Raw genomic sequence first — 17,083 nt, 5'->3', positions numbered from 1 at the left:
GTTTGAAATTTCAAATAAATGAAATTACTAACTCTATAGAGTCAAACAACCAGTCAGTCTTTTAAAGATCAAAGAAAACACAATCACATTCTGGGAAATGGCACAAAACAGGATTCCAGGAAGGCAATCAGGATACAGGTATTAATCTCCCACCCTCTGTCCCCCTTCCATCCCCACATAATACCAAGAATTTCAAAATCTTCAGAAAAGGCATACAAGAAAAGCTGGGCAGGAAAACAAATGTCAACACTGTACCATACACTTTATGAGAAACTTTACACTGAGACTTAACAATACTGAAGATTAGTATTTATTTCAGAAGGCCACTGAATACTTCCCAACATTGTTAATGAATCGGTGAAAATTTTATCTTGCATCCTTATCTGGAGCCTTAATCATATAATAAATAATGTTTACATGAAGGGGTAGGGGAAGAGATGAGAACAGGCAAAATGTAGAATTATTAAATTATTAATATATCATGTGAGATTTCCTTTAAGTAGAAAATATATTTAAATACTTTAATTATAAACAAAGGATCACACTCATTATGAATTAATACCAACAAGTACTTAAAAAAAAAAAAAAAACGGTATTTTCTCAGGGTCAGTTTACTCCAATAAACGAATGTGAAATATTTGGGCTGTAAACCCCACATCCTTTTCTCTAATGTCACATAAGTCAGAAAAAAGTACAAAATGGGAATTAAAAAGTTATTAGTGCTAGAATTTTAAAAATTAATTTATTAAAATGCAACAATTATCTCTAAATTCATTAATAAATATATGATTTTAAAAGGTAACTCAAAACAATAGAGGGGGGAAAAAATGACCAAAACACAGATGATACCTATTCTTGCAGACCTGAAAGAAACTGACAGATGAAATATATAAAATAATTTTTCAGAGTCTACTTACTTACCAGCCAGAGTTACTGTGGCCAAACTGTAGGTCTATCTTTACTACTACATGTGGCATCATTATTTATGAAGCCATTTATGGGCTTTTATATCAAACATTGCTGTATTACTTCTTAGGCATATGAATGTAATTGGTATGATAATGAACAACTTATAAAAGTATGTGCTGACACATACATCAAACGCACTGCTTAAAAGTTACCAACATGTTTAAATGTACTCATAACCATTTTTATCATTTAAAAGTATCATTTTTATAAAAATTGATTACTGAAAAGAAAAATCAGTAAGACATCCTGTTTTCCTGGCATCTTAAAATTCATGCATCAAATAAAATAATTAAGCTCTCCATATTTTAAACACTTTCAAAAATGCTCTTTCATACTTAAAGATTCTTACTATATTGATTCTAACAAATAAGGGTAAATTACTTAGTATATAAAGAAGGGAAAAGAAGTCTAAATCAGTAAATTCCGGAAAAGAGTAGGAAAAGGGAGGTTATTCATTGGTAGGGCAAAGATGGTGATAAAGAGTGGATTCATCAGGATGAGAAAGTGGTAAAGAAGACAAATGTGGTCAAAACAAAGTTGTGAGTCACTAATTTGTGCAGACTGAAGCTTTCATCCTATGAAAATATAAAGCAATGTACATATTACTTTGTTTTACAAAAATCCCTTCCCCACCCTAGTTGTTTTAACAAAGAATCAAAATATACACAGAATAGTACTTTTTTGGTGTTAAATAAATAAAATTCTAAAAGATAATGCAAAAAAGATTAAAGTTTTACTATTGTGTATAACTATTTTGGAATAGAAAATCTAACAAGGATGTAATAATGATCATAGAGTCGAGTTGTTCAAGAATAGTAACATTTCGTAAAGAAGTCATATTTATATATTTAATTCAAACTGTTTATATAGCTTTTCTAAAAAGAGCAGTAAATACCAAGAGACAAAAACAAACAGAAACCCACCCCTTGGTCAGACAAAACCAAAAGAAAAAACCACAACACTCATATATTATACATAAAATAAACACTAAGATATGAGTTTTTTGCTACACGTGAATAATTACTGCGAAACACAAAAATCAAATGCACTGATTAACTAAATACCATACAAAAATGTTAGCAAACTTACGTTTCTTTTCCTAGTTCTTGGTCTTTCTCAGCTTGAGCCTGTAACACAATTCCACATTTTATCAGAGGCTATTCTACTGGATTTTAGATATTTAACCCACCAATGCAATAATTTTAGTTCTTAAAAATCTAAGCTAAAAAAAAAAGTACACCTTAAAAATATATTAAAAGTTAGTTTTCAGTGTCCATATAACAGGTCCTAGAATTTTCTCATTAGATAAAGTTAGGTTATAGAGAATAACTGAAACACAGCAATTAATGAAAAAAGTAAGTTTCCTTAGTGTTGACACAAATAAGAAACAAATTTTTAATTTTAAAAGCCTGGAAATACCACCTTTTGCCAAGAATAGAAACAATCAACCTGAAATATCAACATCTTCACTGCGCAATTATTACTTAAAAAAACTTCTATTTATAAGGGAAACCAGTTAACTGAAAAAGCTTTCTACAAAATTTAAGAATATGTAATCCTTTTAAACACACGTGTGACCCACTAAGAAAGCAATGTCTGGTGGCCAAAAATGGAAGCAGGAATTAAAATTTGGTGTCTATGTATCAAATACTGGTCTAGGCACTTCGGTGAACAAAACAGCAAAAATATATGCCCTTTACAGCTTACACATGCTAGCTGCAGGCTTTTTTCTGTGAGAATTGTGTGCTCTGAATTGAAAATTATCTTCCTCTAGATTCTGTGAAATTAAAAACTGAGAATTGTACTTTATAAAAAAAAAAATGAATAAAAAAAAATGAATTATGTGCCCAGAGAGGACTCCTGGTGTGGGTGCTGGAGTTCCAGAGTAAAGGCCTCTTTTACTGGGGTATCTCATGGGGATACTGAGTCTGCAGTGTAATGATTTATAACAAAAATTAAAGATGGCAGCTGATAAGCCCTATCCACAGTGCTTCCAAGCAGTTTTCTCAATCATGGGAGAAGTTTTTAAGGGGTGGGAGGACTCTATATGATAGATAGTAGAGGAAATCTATACCAGATACTTCTATTAGCTAATTTGCTTCTTTATTCATAAGTGAAAAAAGAAAAAAAAAACAACAACAAATGCACAAAAGTGAACAAGCATACAAAAATGGCTGAAAGTATTACAGAGAACTGAAGACCTTTAAAAACACCCCTAAAGAATATCCTCTAAAGCATCCACAGAATTGGTATAGGTGTTATTTCCAGAAAAACAGAACATTAAAACTGAAGAAAAGAAATAAGGAGGAAAACTTTCCTCAGGTGCATTAACATACTAATCTTTAGATTTTACAAATTCCTTGAGTGCTCTAAGCAGGATGTAGGAACTCCCAAACCAAGATAAAACCTTGCTCACTGCACAAGCCCTGTAATTCTCCTTGAAGATTCTTGAATCACCAAATATCCTTAAGGCCTTTGCTCTTCTAAAAAGCTCTCCTCCTAGATATATTCATACAGCTATTGCTCTCTCCTCCTAGATATATTCATACAGCTATTGCTCTTACCTACATCAGATCTCTCAAATAACTCTACCTCAGAGGGTCTATCCCTGACCTCTCTAAAATACACATATCGCCCTCATCCATCACTCTCTTTTTATCTTGACTTACGTCTCTCCATAGCACTTTTTACCACCCAATATTATATGTATTTATCTATTATATAGTTCATCTCCTGCACTAAAAAAGTCCTTGAAGATTAGGACATTGATTCCTCTGTTCGTCAATGTATTCCAATACCTAAAACAGGGCTGGCATAGGAAAGGAATTAGGCAAGTATTTATTTAATGAATAAATGCTAAAAGCTTTAAGAGAGAAAAAAAAATAGAATACATAAATCAGCCTTCTCAACAATACTGGTTAGGAAAAACAATTTTAAAAAATCTGAGCATAGAATTCTCCACCTAGACAAACTATCAATGAGATACATAAAGGCAAAATAAAGTCATTTACAGATATGCAGGGATTCTTATTTGAAAGTTTACTGCCCACACACTCTTTCTAGGGAAGATTATCTGACAATGCACTCCAGCAAACAGAAACGTAATCAAAGAGAGGGTGAGACACAGAATCCAAGAAATAACAAAAATAACTCAGAGGAGCGATAAAAAGAAACTCAACAATGTATGGTTGCTTTACAAAGAAAATGACAATAAATTTAGAACAGGGAGTCAGAAGAACAGATCTACGAAGAGAATAGATTCTATTTAACAAACAGTAAGTTACATGACCTGAATAACATGAAGACAACCTTCTTTTATCCACAACAAAAAACAATTCCTAAACTGCACAAGAAAACCATAATCTAAATACTGAACAAAAAGGTAGCATCATTTTGAGAAAAGACTGGGAATATAAGAAAGTCACCCCCAAGTGTACAAATTATAGATATATCATTTCCTTCTTTACAGAACCACTCTTATTACTACTGAATTCTGCAGTACATGTCCTCTTAATCAAGATGTCAAAATGCAAACATTGGTTTTTAGTACTTAGAATTAAACCTTCATGCTTCCTATGCAGGAAATTATAATTACAGAACTAAAGATTGAAATGTACTAACACTATATGTAGAAGTAACTTACAAATAACAAAAATGGGGAGGACCAATTGAAGAGAGGGTAATGTAAAGATGTTAATTCATTATAAACATGGTAAATTAAAATCTATTATTTAAAAACTCTGGGAGTGGGATTCACTTCAATTTTATAGTCTATTCCCTAGCTTAGGCTTTCATTCTCAAATAGACCCTTACAGTATCTTGAAATTAGTCTACCTGCCTCTATCCAAAATATCATTTATTGAATGGATATAATGTGACATACTCAAGATCACGGCTTATTAGTGTTGTAGCTAAGACTTTTACAATAAGCCAAATGGGATCTTCAATTTAGTAACTTGTAAGAATAAGATTCTGAGTAAGGGTTGGAATGTAAAGTATCAATTTAGGCATAGTTTTGATGCAATTTTCACTCATTTCATTTTAACTCTAAGAATTTAGGACCGTATTTCTGAAGAAAAATTTCTGTATAGCCAGTGTTTATTATAATTTTGAACTTAGCTGAACAAAGCGAAACCTTAAAAAAAGTATCAAAAACAAAATTTAAAAAATACAACGTTCTGTTGAGAAGAAAGGACTAAATAAAACCTTTTATAATTTTTTCCTGAAATTATTGGTTTAAACAACTCCCTCAATCTGTTTGTATCAGTATCAGTACATATCATGATGCATTTACTTATAGATGCTCCATTTAATTTGTTTTTAAAGTGAATTCTCATTTTCTTGAGGTAGCACATTTTGGGCACATTAACAAACAAAAAACATGCAGTCACCAAATTTAAGCCCTACTGTTTACCTTCTGCTACTGAGATACAATGAAGCTATTAGAAAGAGAAAACATGAGTTTGAATTTCATTCTTTCAAAGGTGGACTATTCAGTTTTCATACACGTATTATCACTGTATAAGCCAAGAACCTGTAAACTCTTCTTAGACAAGAAGAGAGTTTATAATAAATATAATTTAAACAAAAATAAAAGAATAAAGAATAAGCAAACTTCTTTTTACCAGGACAGAGCCAAAATGAACTCAAAGTAGTCCCTGCATTCTGGAGATAATCACATTACATATAAGGAATCACTCCACACACATGTCCAAAATAAGTTTTATGTTACATTTTTCAAAATTACCTCACTTTATTCTCAAATTTATGCTGCTCCATAAAACATAAAAACTGGAATGGTGATTCCAATACAAATTTTTAAATGAATGAATCTAAACTAATCAGTCTGATTACGGTACAAGAATAATTCTTGAAATTACAGTCAGTGTATATCACCTAGCTTTGGGAGAATGACCTTTATGCTTTCTCCATTTTCTAACAGCCCAAGAGTTGATACAAAGAAATCTTACCTTTGAAGAGTCTACCTTTGGAGATAATGTGCAGGTCAACACATGGTCACCAATGTTCTGTGGATTTTGTTTCAGAAAGCTGTACATTGACTGAGCAGATTCAGGACTATCTAGCTGAAGAATTGCCTTTGGAAAAGATTAAAAGAAAAAAAGTATGAATAGTTCCTAAAAATATTAAAAATAGAATTACCATATGATCCAGCAATTCCACTACTTGGTATATACCCAAAAGGACTGAAAATAGGGAACTGCATATTTGTACATCCATGTTCATACCAGCATTATTCACAATAGTCAACAGTTGACAGTAACTCAAGTGTCCATTCACAAAGTGTGGTATATGCATAAAATGGAATATTATTCAGCCTTAAAAAGAAAATTCTGATATACGCTACAACACATGCTGGAAGACAATATAAGCCAGTCACAAAAGAATAAATGCTGTATGATTCCATGTCTATGAGGTACCTAGAGCAGTCAAATTCAGAGACAGAAAGTAGAATGGTAGAATGGTGATTGCCAGGGGCTAGGAAGAGGGAGAATGGGTAGTTATTGTTTAATAGGCAGTTTCAGATTAGGAAGATGAAAAAAGTTCTGATGATGGACAGTGGTGATGATTGCACAATGTAAATACACTTAAAGCCACTGAACTGACACCTACACACAATTAAATGGTAAATTTTGTTATATATATATTTTACAATAAAAACTGTCATCTCCCTTCCATCCTATACCACTACTTATAAAATACTAAACATGTTCTATGCATCAGTTAGGAGCATGTCAAAGAAATTAATAATCAGTTGTTAGTCAATTAGACACTTTTTATAAAGCAAGTATTTCCAACTTTCATATGAAACCCTATCTTTCTAGGTAATATAGGGTTGGTCAAAATCTACTTTCAATGAATTAAATATTAAACACAGAGGACATAGCAAATGTAAAGAAGTTAATAATTTCTGTCAAAAGAAGCCAAAGGATAGAAGAAATGATCATTCTATACTTCTTTCCATATAACTAAACAAAATAGACTTAACTCTCTGTGTTTTATGGCTGAAAGGGACTTTAGAAAATAACTGGTAATACCTTTTCATTTTACAAATGAGAACTAAAAGTGTAAACCAATACAGCCAAGGTACAAAGGAAGTTAAAGCCAGATGAACTCAAGTTAAAACTTCCCCATAAGATAATGCTCTTTGTACTATATCACCTTTCTCTTTTGTGCAAGTTTTATTTCCCCTTAAAACTAGAAGGTCTCAGGAGAGAAAAAGATAATCTTTTCCTTCTTGTCATGGCCCGAAGAAAATACACTGGTCTATCATAACTCTGCTAAGAGGCTGAGTAATGCTTATAGATGCTTCGGTTTAGAAGCTAAATTAAAATCTGCAAACTATAAGAATATAGGGTTCAGTATTATATTTTCTATGAACATACAGCTAAAATAGGAGAGATCCTGTGTTACCTTGTTTTTATTACTCAAGTATAGATGGTGTTCCACTTTTCCAAACTGACATCCAACAGAAAGTACACACTGAAGTCCATCTTCTGGTAAGTTATCAAGATGTACAAATCGATTGTATATTTTGTCTATATTTGCCTGTATTTTTTTTTGAAGAGAAGCATGGGAGGGGGACACACACACACACACACACACACACAGCGTAAGTACCAAATGTAAAACATAGATTAACAGTAATTTAATTTTTTAGCGCTCCAGTGATGTCCTCTCTCAAGACTAAAAAAATGACTATGTGGGTGAAGATAGTAAAGTCTTAGTTTTAGATTTGAATAATCAATGAATCAATACACTAAAACAGGAAGTATAATCTTCTATCAACACAGTATTTTCCCAAAACATCCTCAGACAGGCATTAACCTGTTTGGCCACCTAATATGGTTCCAATATCTGGAAAATATTTCACATTAGTGTCTACCATCACCCCTGATTTCTTATTTTACCAAGAGAAGGCCCACCTGAAATTTCTACTTCCTCAATATTTTAAATTAGTACTAAGGTTTCCTTTAATTTCTAGCAGGTGAACACATAAACAACCAATGTTCCTATCAACTAAGCAAGTGTAGGAGAGCACATAATGCAAAACTCACCTCTGGATCACTTTCTTTAATCAAGGTTGTAAATATAGCTTCCTAGAAAAGCAAAATTGAACAAGGTTGAAGGTGTCACCTCTTCCTCATTTATATATTTAATTAGTCAAGATTTATAATAAAATAATTTTCATGCATTAAACTGTTCCATAAAATGATGAGTCAGCAAAAATTCTGTTCCTCCCAAAATCTTTCCTTCTTCCCAAACAAGTTATGCAAGTCCCACCCTACCCATATGCCTTAATTTACTCTATTCCCCTAAGTACATTCAAGATTAATAAGGTGGTACCTATTAGGGGAGGACACGCAAATTCACATCCAAGAATGAGATTTAATTTAGCAGATAGTAAAAAAATTAAAATTATAAAACAAAAAGTTAACTAAGCAAAGTAGGGAATAAAGAACAAAGCTGTAAGCTAGTAAAAAACAGCAAAGGGTATTTAGTGTATAGTAATTTGGTGCTGCTGAATTACAGAGGCCAAAAGTGGCATGAGACAAGAATGTCAAAGCTAATGGAAGGCTTATACATACAAGAAAGGAACTTTATTTTATGAGACTATAGTTCTTAAATTTTTTCTCTTCAATACTACAGACATGCATAAAACAATCCCAGCAATTGCATCCCACTGATTCTCAACAGAAGGCTTTTTCAAATTACATGCATTTATCCTCACTCTAGAGATTCTAACAACTCTGCCTCGTGCCTCTTAGCAGTTGGTAGTAGGCCACACAGAAATAATGAAGGGCTTCTAAATCAGTTAAATTTGAATAGATTTGAATTTTATGTCAGTCTCATGACTTTGTGGAAAAAGGTTTTCAGGGACACAAAAATGAAGGTAGAGGATACAAAGAACTACTGTATGACAGATAATGGCAGAGAGATAAGAGTACCGACAGTAGAGACAGTACTCTACAGATAACAGTTAACTTTTATTTCAATCAAACATGCAAGAGGGCTAAAAGTCCCTCAAAATGGAAGTACATAATTCTAAAACAGTGGGTTGGCAGACCATGGAAGAACAGAAAGAAGCATTCTCACTGTCTAAGAGAAGATGTAAAAAATAAAAATAAATAAAAAACCCGAAACACTAAAACTAAAAACCATAATAGATTACAATAATTAATTACAATGTTAATAAAAATGATGGTATTATTTACCTCATCTTCTACACTCATGTTTTCAGGAGCCATACTTATTGAGAGTTGATTTCCATGCACTGATATTGGGAAGCAGGTATAAAATTTTACCATAGAATCAGCAGATTTCCTATTTATTTCTAAAATTGCCTTTTAAAACAGAAATTATAAGAATGAAAAAAAAGTCTTAAGTTACTTGAAAAATTTAATACGTTAGGTATCAAAGAAACTGAACAACAAATATTTTTAAGATAAAAAAATGCATTCCTTAGAAACACGAGGCCAATAAATTCAGAATATTACAACCATAGGCAAAAATTAATGAATGACTGAACTCATAAGGCAACACTAAAGAAAAAATGGAGAAGACATTCTAGTAAATGACAGTAAGGAAAACCTTATTTATCACTGTATCTTTAGTACCTAAAGCAGTGTCTAGCATATTACAGACATTTAATGAAAATTTATAATAAATGTAATGATCCATAAAATATAAAAAAATATGAGAAACGACAGAACCAAAGAAATATAAAATAATTGCTAAATTATTTTCAATTTTTTCTTTTCACAGGTGTAAAACTGTAGCTTCATACACTTTGGTTTTAATTTTCATACCTGGGTAAGCAATGAAGTTAATGAGGTGACTTTCTTCCATATATAACATCTGTTTATAGTTTTAACTCTTAAAAAATGAATTGTCTTTATGCCATTTGCCTATTTATTGAAATTTTAAACATTTTATAGCATAATGTAGATATGAATCCATTCCCATTTTACACAAATATTTATTTCCATTTTGCTTTTATTATGTTAATTTTACTGTTAAAATGTTCATATAACTGAGTCTGATACTTTCCCAAATACTTTCCTAAGAAAGTATTAATCTCCAAATAGTTAATCCTGCTCAATTCTAATCAAAATTGGATAATTATATAATTGACTTTCTATATTTTTATTTTATACTTAATAATCAAGTTATATATATATAGGCATATGATATAAAGTATGAATTTGAATTACTCGTTCCCAGATTCCCATAATTTTCTCCAATTTCAATGTACTGTCACAGAAAAAATTTTATATTGAAAAATACATTTCTTTTTATTCTTCTGTCTCTAAACACTACAAATTATCTTCTTTTTAACAAACGGCTTTATTGAAATATAAATACCATAAAATTCACCTGTTTTAAGTATATAAGTCAATGGTTTTTAGTATATTTATAAGGTTATGCAATCATACAAATAATCTACTATTAATGTGAAATGGCACATAACTCACTTGTACTAACCCTCTTCTCCTACTGCTTTCTTAAGCACATTGGCTCTGATTTTCAAACATATATCCTACCCTATTCTCAAAGATCTTTAATGATCACCAACTCTTCTCAATTGTAAAAACACTACTTCCCACCACTCTAATAGTGTCCTTTCCACTATGTAAACTTTCCTGAAATCTATCTCACCTTCTATAAAATAACTTCCATAATTAGTTCATTTTTAACAATAATTTTTTTGTTTTAAAATTACAAAAGCAGGACATACTTATCAAAGAACACTTAAACTATACAAATAAGTCTAGGTTGTTCTAAGTACTGATAACATCATTAGTCTGAGTCTGAAAATGGTTACTTCCCATTTGGGTATCATTGCTAAAACAGCAGAAATAACATTAAAAAAGTGCTCTACAAAACTTTATAAGTCATTTAAAAACCTTTATTAACATAATAAAAATGTGAAATTCTCTATTAAACTAAAATTCTGAGCAAAACTTTGACATATCAGTAAGAAGCCATTCCTCTTCACCATTAAAACTATGTCTCATTAGAATAATGCAAAATAAGATATATGTTTTATATTTTAAAAATTCCTTAGCTTAAAACAACTTAATCATTTTGAGGTACTGATTTTAAACCTTTTTTTTGTGAACTTAATATTTTTCAAAATGTGCTTGCCAGAAAGAACAGCTACTATAGCTCTTACCTTTTTATGAGATGATAAAATCAAAATATTCTTTGCATCACCAAATGGTTTTACTAGGTTGTAAATTTCTTCTATAGAATATCCTTTATTTGGCAAATTAGAAATAAGTATCACACCCATTTCCTCTGTTTCCTTCAAAATAAATTTAAGAATGGACACTTAAATTTCTTTTACTGCTTTTACTTTTACCCAAGCTTACACCACAGACAATGTTATGTTAGTATTTAAATTGCACTTAATACCAAAACTGATCAATTCATAAGGCTGGTCTGAACCTCACACTAAAGACAAAATGCAAATTTCCTCTCTTCAAGTACACAGAGTTTTAGCCATATTGTCTGTCATCAAGTCAAGGCCTTTAATTCTGTTTCTCAATGATTAAAAACACAAGTTTGCCCGTCTCTGACTACAATTTCTTACTTAGTTACTGCTACCATTTCTGTGTGCCTTATGAAAAAAAAGGTTCCTTCTATAGTGTTTTAAGTGAATCTAACTGTAGTAGTACTTTAAAATATTCTTCCTAAAACAAAATACTACTTATTACCTATATGGATCTACTAGTCAAAAGGAAACCTATACTTAGCACCTTAAGATCTTAACCAATAAAACCTAAATAATGAGATTTTAATTTAATCACAATGACAGATGTAACAAAAAAACAAAACAAAACAATAAGGTGAACTTTATGCTTGTCAAACAAAACTGCAAACCCTACTTGCTCCTCTAAAAACACAAAGAACAACTGGTATTCTAAATATTAACATGTTATTTCCCATTTGCTGCTAGGGATTTCACAAAATCCCATTGATTCTATTTTGACAACCTGTTGTCTCTTCAAAAAACAATTTTGGCCTAATGTTCTGTTCTCAGTGAAGACTACTCCTCACAAACATGTACATTTACTGATATTCTGTTCCTAAGTTTTTGGGACTTACTCTGAAATCCAAGGTTTCTGAACTCAAATCGTATTTATTTATTTTACTTTTTCAAACCATATTTTAAAAGTCAAAAATAACTGGGATTTTTTCACCATGCCAAATTCTATATATTTTTTATGTGGGTTTATAATTAAAAAGAAAAAAAAAAGTTGCATCAAAATTTCTTAAGCTCTAAAAAAATAGGTGAAATATAAAAACTGACCTTGTTAACTGTTTCATTTTCTGTGATCACCAAAGCAGCTTCTTAAGATAGAAAATAAGAATTTATGCAGATATATTTTATTTATCAAGATCTCACAATGTATTTATAGTAACCACATGAAAATGTATACAACTGACAAAAGAGTAGATGAATTTTAAGTAGGAAATAGCTACAGAAGTAACAATGGTTTTTAAATATTTGGTTTTATTCAAAGAACAGAATTTCAGGATAAACAAGAGTGAAGATCTGAATCATAACAGTCTTAATTTCACTTAGGTATGACCCTAGTATTTAAAAATATACATACATACATACATACACACACAACACACAAAATTACATACTTTATTTTCTTTAAAAATTTTAGTTTTCTATCTTTGACATAAGAGAACAAAATAAAATTTCAATTGGCCTACCTGAAATAGTTTCTTTAGCACTATTTTCAGTGGCTTTGACTTCCACACTGGTCTTTATTTCAGAGTTTTCTGTATGAAATAGTCTGCTTTAATAGTCTTGAAAAACAGTAATTAAATTAAACTAACCAATCTAAACAGAAACTTACGCTAGTGTATTTTGTCACTTCAACTCTCCTTAGGATAACCTGATTTTAGTCAAAGCTAATATGTTTCTCTTTGAAAATAAAACAATCCCTTTTAAGAATTTCAGAATATCCTCGAATGTACACAAGAGGATTTAAAGAAAAAGAGGTATTAAATGACAGCATTTCAAGGTTACCTGGTACAGTCACAGGTTTAATGGCATCTTTGTTTTTGACACCGCCAGGTTTTTTGACTTCTAGAGACTTCTTTCCACCGGATTTTGCTGTCAAAAGCAAAACTGAACCATTATCCTAAGGGTCTGTTTGGTCATTTGAAGGTTTCATACTAATATATTAGTAAATAAGTAGTTCAACTTTACTATAAAAGCAGTTCTTTTCTATATATTTATTTCAATTTATTTTCAATATCTGCTTACCAATAAGATTGAAAGCAAATTTAAACCGATACAAATTTTACTGATGGCCATTAATGATCCAATTTAACCCTCATGACAGAAGCACGTTACAATCACACAAACAAAAAAATCATATTTTGTAATTTCTACAAAGGTTCTTTAAAATTACATTAGTCTATTAAAAAATACTAATAGTAATACTAAATAGATCATGTTAAGTTTAGACATTACATTTTTTAAAAACAGTTTTCCATTTCTTTATATATAGAAAATACATTCTTGTAACGGAAAGAAAAATCTTTACAGTAACAAACATTAGAACTGCACAGTTAGGGAAGGTATATAGTGACAGCTCTAAAAAAAATGAGGAAAACAAAGATTAATCAATCATCTTGTAGGCAGCAGAGCTCCCTGTGACTATACAGGGTAGGGAATAGTAGGTTTACAGTTGTTCTTATGGAAAATATAATAAATAATACAAGAATAAACTGTGTTTCACACACAACAGTAAACCTACTTTCACCCCACCCTCTATAGCTGTCAAAAATATCTCAACACAAAAATATGTCTACAATGATAGATAATGTCAAAGATCAAAGTACCAAAAATTTAAAGCTCTATTTTAGGCTTTAAATATCAAAGAAGTTATCTACTAAACTTTTCAAGATGTTATTAGGTACTACAAATTATATAAATTAAAAAATTTTTTTTGATTAACACTTTATTATATCCTTTAAGGCAGATTAAGAATATACTTAATAAGCCCTGGCTAGTGTGGTTTAGTGGATTGAGCGCCAGTTCAATTCCCAGTCAGGGTACATGCCTGGGTTGCAGACCAGGACCCAGGTTGAGGGCGTGCAAAATGTAACCACACACTGATGTTTCTCTCCTTCTCTTTCTCCCTCCCTTCCCCTCTCTCTAAAAATAAATAAATACGATCTCTAAAAAAAAAGAATATACTTAAGAAAACTTCTTCCCGAAAAATCTTACCTGTTTTGATTGAAGCTTTATTACCTTTAGCAGCTACTGTTACCACAGATTTTACAGAACCCACTGATTTCCCTAAATCACAAAAGTTGTAATCAAAATTTATTTAATTAATATCAACAATCCCCAAAGAGCCTCACAAAGAAAGAATGTAAGAGCTACAGGTTATGTTTTACTCAAAACATGAGATGCTACTATCTTCGGGTGCATAAGCCATTTTTAAAATGTAGCAATAATAGTGTCTTCAGGAAGAAAAACACAACTGATGTAAGAATTCAACTTCTCATTCAGGTACATAAAAATAGCATTCAGGCAAGTTCAATAAATTTTTGAAAGTGTGGGTCAACTTGAAGCAAAACTACTAATTGCAAGGATATACAAATAGTACCATGTCGCTTCTAATGGTTCCAAAAGCAATTACATTTAGGGTCTCCTTTTAGGGCATGCTTCCTTGGCTCCCATTTAACTGAAAGCATTAAAGAATACCTACCTACATCATGGTCAGGCCACATAAAGATTACCAGACTCATTCCTAGTGGGCTCTACCTGAACAGGACTACTCATATTGCTCTGACCTTTCTTTTTACATACACATCTATTACGGTTGCTTATTTTTCAGGATCATGTTGTTCCTAAGACTGTGATCATCAAAGTGTCGCTGAAAAGATCATCATAGAGCCAAAACCCTTTCCATTCAGAGAACAGGAAAGTTAGGTCTGAAAATTAGGATTTATAACAACTAGCAATGTAGTATGAGGAAAAAGTTCAGAAGTCGGTAGGATGAAGTTGAAATCCAAGTTAAGTTGTAAAGACTTGGAACATTAAATGATTTCTGTGCACATTTCACCACTTATAAATAAAAATCAATTGAAACAGTTTATGAACCCACCCTTTATAACCAAAAACAGACCTAATCTTTGCTGAAAAAGAGAAATACCAATCCTTATAAACTGTTATTTAACCAGTCATTAAAATGTTTTGTCACACTGCAGTAACCTAAGCCCTAATGAGCCCTTAAATTATTTCTTTCAGCTATCTCTGTTACCACCACAAGTCAATTCACTTTATTACTTCTAAAGGGTACCAGAATATAAGGAAAAAAATATCTAAAGTTAATTTCCAACAGTTGAAAAGGTGGCTAGTGACTAGCATCCATTCACCCAAATCTCCACCAGTAACTCACATAAACTTACCATCAAAGTAGTATCAACCTGTTTGCTAAATCATCTTCAGAACAAGTTTTCTAGCCATCCCTGGCCCCCTCCAATATTATATGAACATTCTGGTTCTGCCACTACAACAATGATATTTGCCAGTTCAAGGCTGCTTCCTTTTCTACCATTATAGGGAAGAATTTAACATACTGATTTCTATCTACTTAATTAACTGGCATTTAACAGAAATGGAAGGAAAAATAGGAAGATAATGCTAATAAAAGATAATAAATTACTTTAAAACCCACAATAACCCACAAAAACTGCAAAGAGAACATAATTGGCAGTAAATTGATCTGGGCTATTTTATAGAAGAAAGTAAACAGAGAAATAGAAGAGAAAGAGGGAAATTATCTCTAATATCCATCATGAGAAAGTTTCCCAGCCAAATTATCTTATTTTGACATTTACTACAAGGAAAGAGGATTATCTACTGACTCTCCTTCCTCAATATTTCTAGACTATAAATTCCAAAGACTAGTATGCATTCAGCACCTATTATGTCAAACTAAATCCAATACTACCACTATATCCTTAAATAATTTTAAGTTAATATGTCTAGAATCCTAGCAAAAACCATACCTGAAGATTTATTCACTTTGGCTACAGATGTCTTAGCTTGTCCAGTTTTGGCTAAAATAATAAGAAAAATATATCAACAACATATTATCATTTAGATTTACAAAAGAGCTAACCTGGCAATGACTGTGAAAAAAAAAAAAAACACTTCAAGAAACATCCCTGTACTCATCTTGGTATACACATGGAACTATACATAAATTCTTAGATGCAGACTTGTTGACACAAAGGCATTGATTTAAATTTTAACAATTAGTATTAAATTATCCTCCAGAAAGATTGTACTGATTAATATTCTCATTAATAATACATAAGAGTGGGGCTTCCCCACTTCCACACAAATACAGTATGTAAAAGAAGTTATTAATCACTCATCTGAGACAGAAACTGGTATGACAATTTTTGTTGCTTTAATTATAAGGAAAGTTGCGTCAATTTTCATATGTGTAATTCACCTCTCTCTGATTTGCCTATATTTGCCAATTTATCTTTTGGGTTGTTGAGGTTTTTCTTATCATTTATTAGAGCTCTTTATATATTACAGAAATTAGTTTGTATCACACAAATCATTTTTTTATAAGTTATACAAAATATTTATAAAAAATACTTTTATGTAGTCAATTATCTTCTAATAGACTTCCTTCTCTGAAATTTAAAACAAAAAACCTCCAATTTTTTTTGATACTTTAGTAATTTATGTATAACATTAAATATTTAATCTACCTAAAATTTATTTTGACATTTTAAGTTCTTTACAAAGCGGATAGTTAATTTAATGAACAGCGCATCTTTTTCCCACTAATTTGAAACATCACCATAATGCTTTACTGATATTTCATGCTTGGGGAATATTTCTTCTGTCCTACTGACCTTCTGTTTATTTGTGCAACTATATTAAACTATTCTGAATCTTTAACTTTATTATGTATTTTAGTATCTGTTAGTGCTAGTCCACCCTAATTAATTACTCTTCCTTTGCAGAATTTTCCTGCCTATTCTGTATTAATTTTTTATGTATAAAAATATCAGCTTATAACCAGCTTAC

The 17,083-nt window shown here is 31.1% G+C and overlaps 1 protein-coding gene across 5 annotated transcripts in view; it reads right to left on the bottom strand.

Annotated features, from left to right (window-relative positions):
• The window catches only part of ZNF638 (zinc finger protein 638), a 150,586-nt gene that overhangs the window by 12,745 nt on the left and 120,758 nt on the right, over positions 1-17,083 (bottom strand). For 3 of the 5 annotated variants that reach the window (XM_090281505.1, XM_090281501.1, XM_090281503.1), the window contains 11 exons: positions 16,042-16,092; positions 14,249-14,320; positions 13,040-13,126; positions 12,721-12,789; positions 12,305-12,345; positions 11,165-11,296; positions 9,204-9,332; positions 8,046-8,087; positions 7,402-7,536; positions 5,940-6,065; positions 2,059-2,096 (listed from right to left, as the gene is read on the bottom strand). In XM_090281505.1, coding sequence (XP_090137631.1) covers positions 2,059-2,096; positions 5,940-6,065; positions 7,402-7,536; positions 8,046-8,087; positions 9,204-9,332; positions 11,165-11,296; positions 12,305-12,345; positions 12,721-12,789; positions 13,040-13,126; positions 14,249-14,320; positions 16,042-16,092 — 922 coding nt within the window. The remainder of the gene's footprint in view (positions 1-2,058; positions 2,097-5,939; positions 6,066-7,401; positions 7,537-8,045; positions 8,088-9,203; positions 9,333-11,164; positions 11,297-12,304; positions 12,346-12,720; positions 12,790-13,039; positions 13,127-14,248; positions 14,321-16,041; positions 16,093-17,083) is intronic. The other 2 variants (XM_090281502.1, XM_090281504.1) reach the window with 2 other exon arrangements.

This window comes from Furipterus horrens, unplaced genomic scaffold, assembly GCF_987537825.1.
Source record: "Furipterus horrens unplaced genomic scaffold, mFurHor1.1.pri manual_scaffold_6, whole genome shotgun sequence".
Taxonomy (NCBI): domain Eukaryota; kingdom Metazoa; phylum Chordata; class Mammalia; order Chiroptera; family Furipteridae; genus Furipterus; species Furipterus horrens.
The sequence above is the reverse complement of the archived record's forward strand: the minus strand, read 5'-3'. Positions and strand labels throughout refer to the sequence as shown.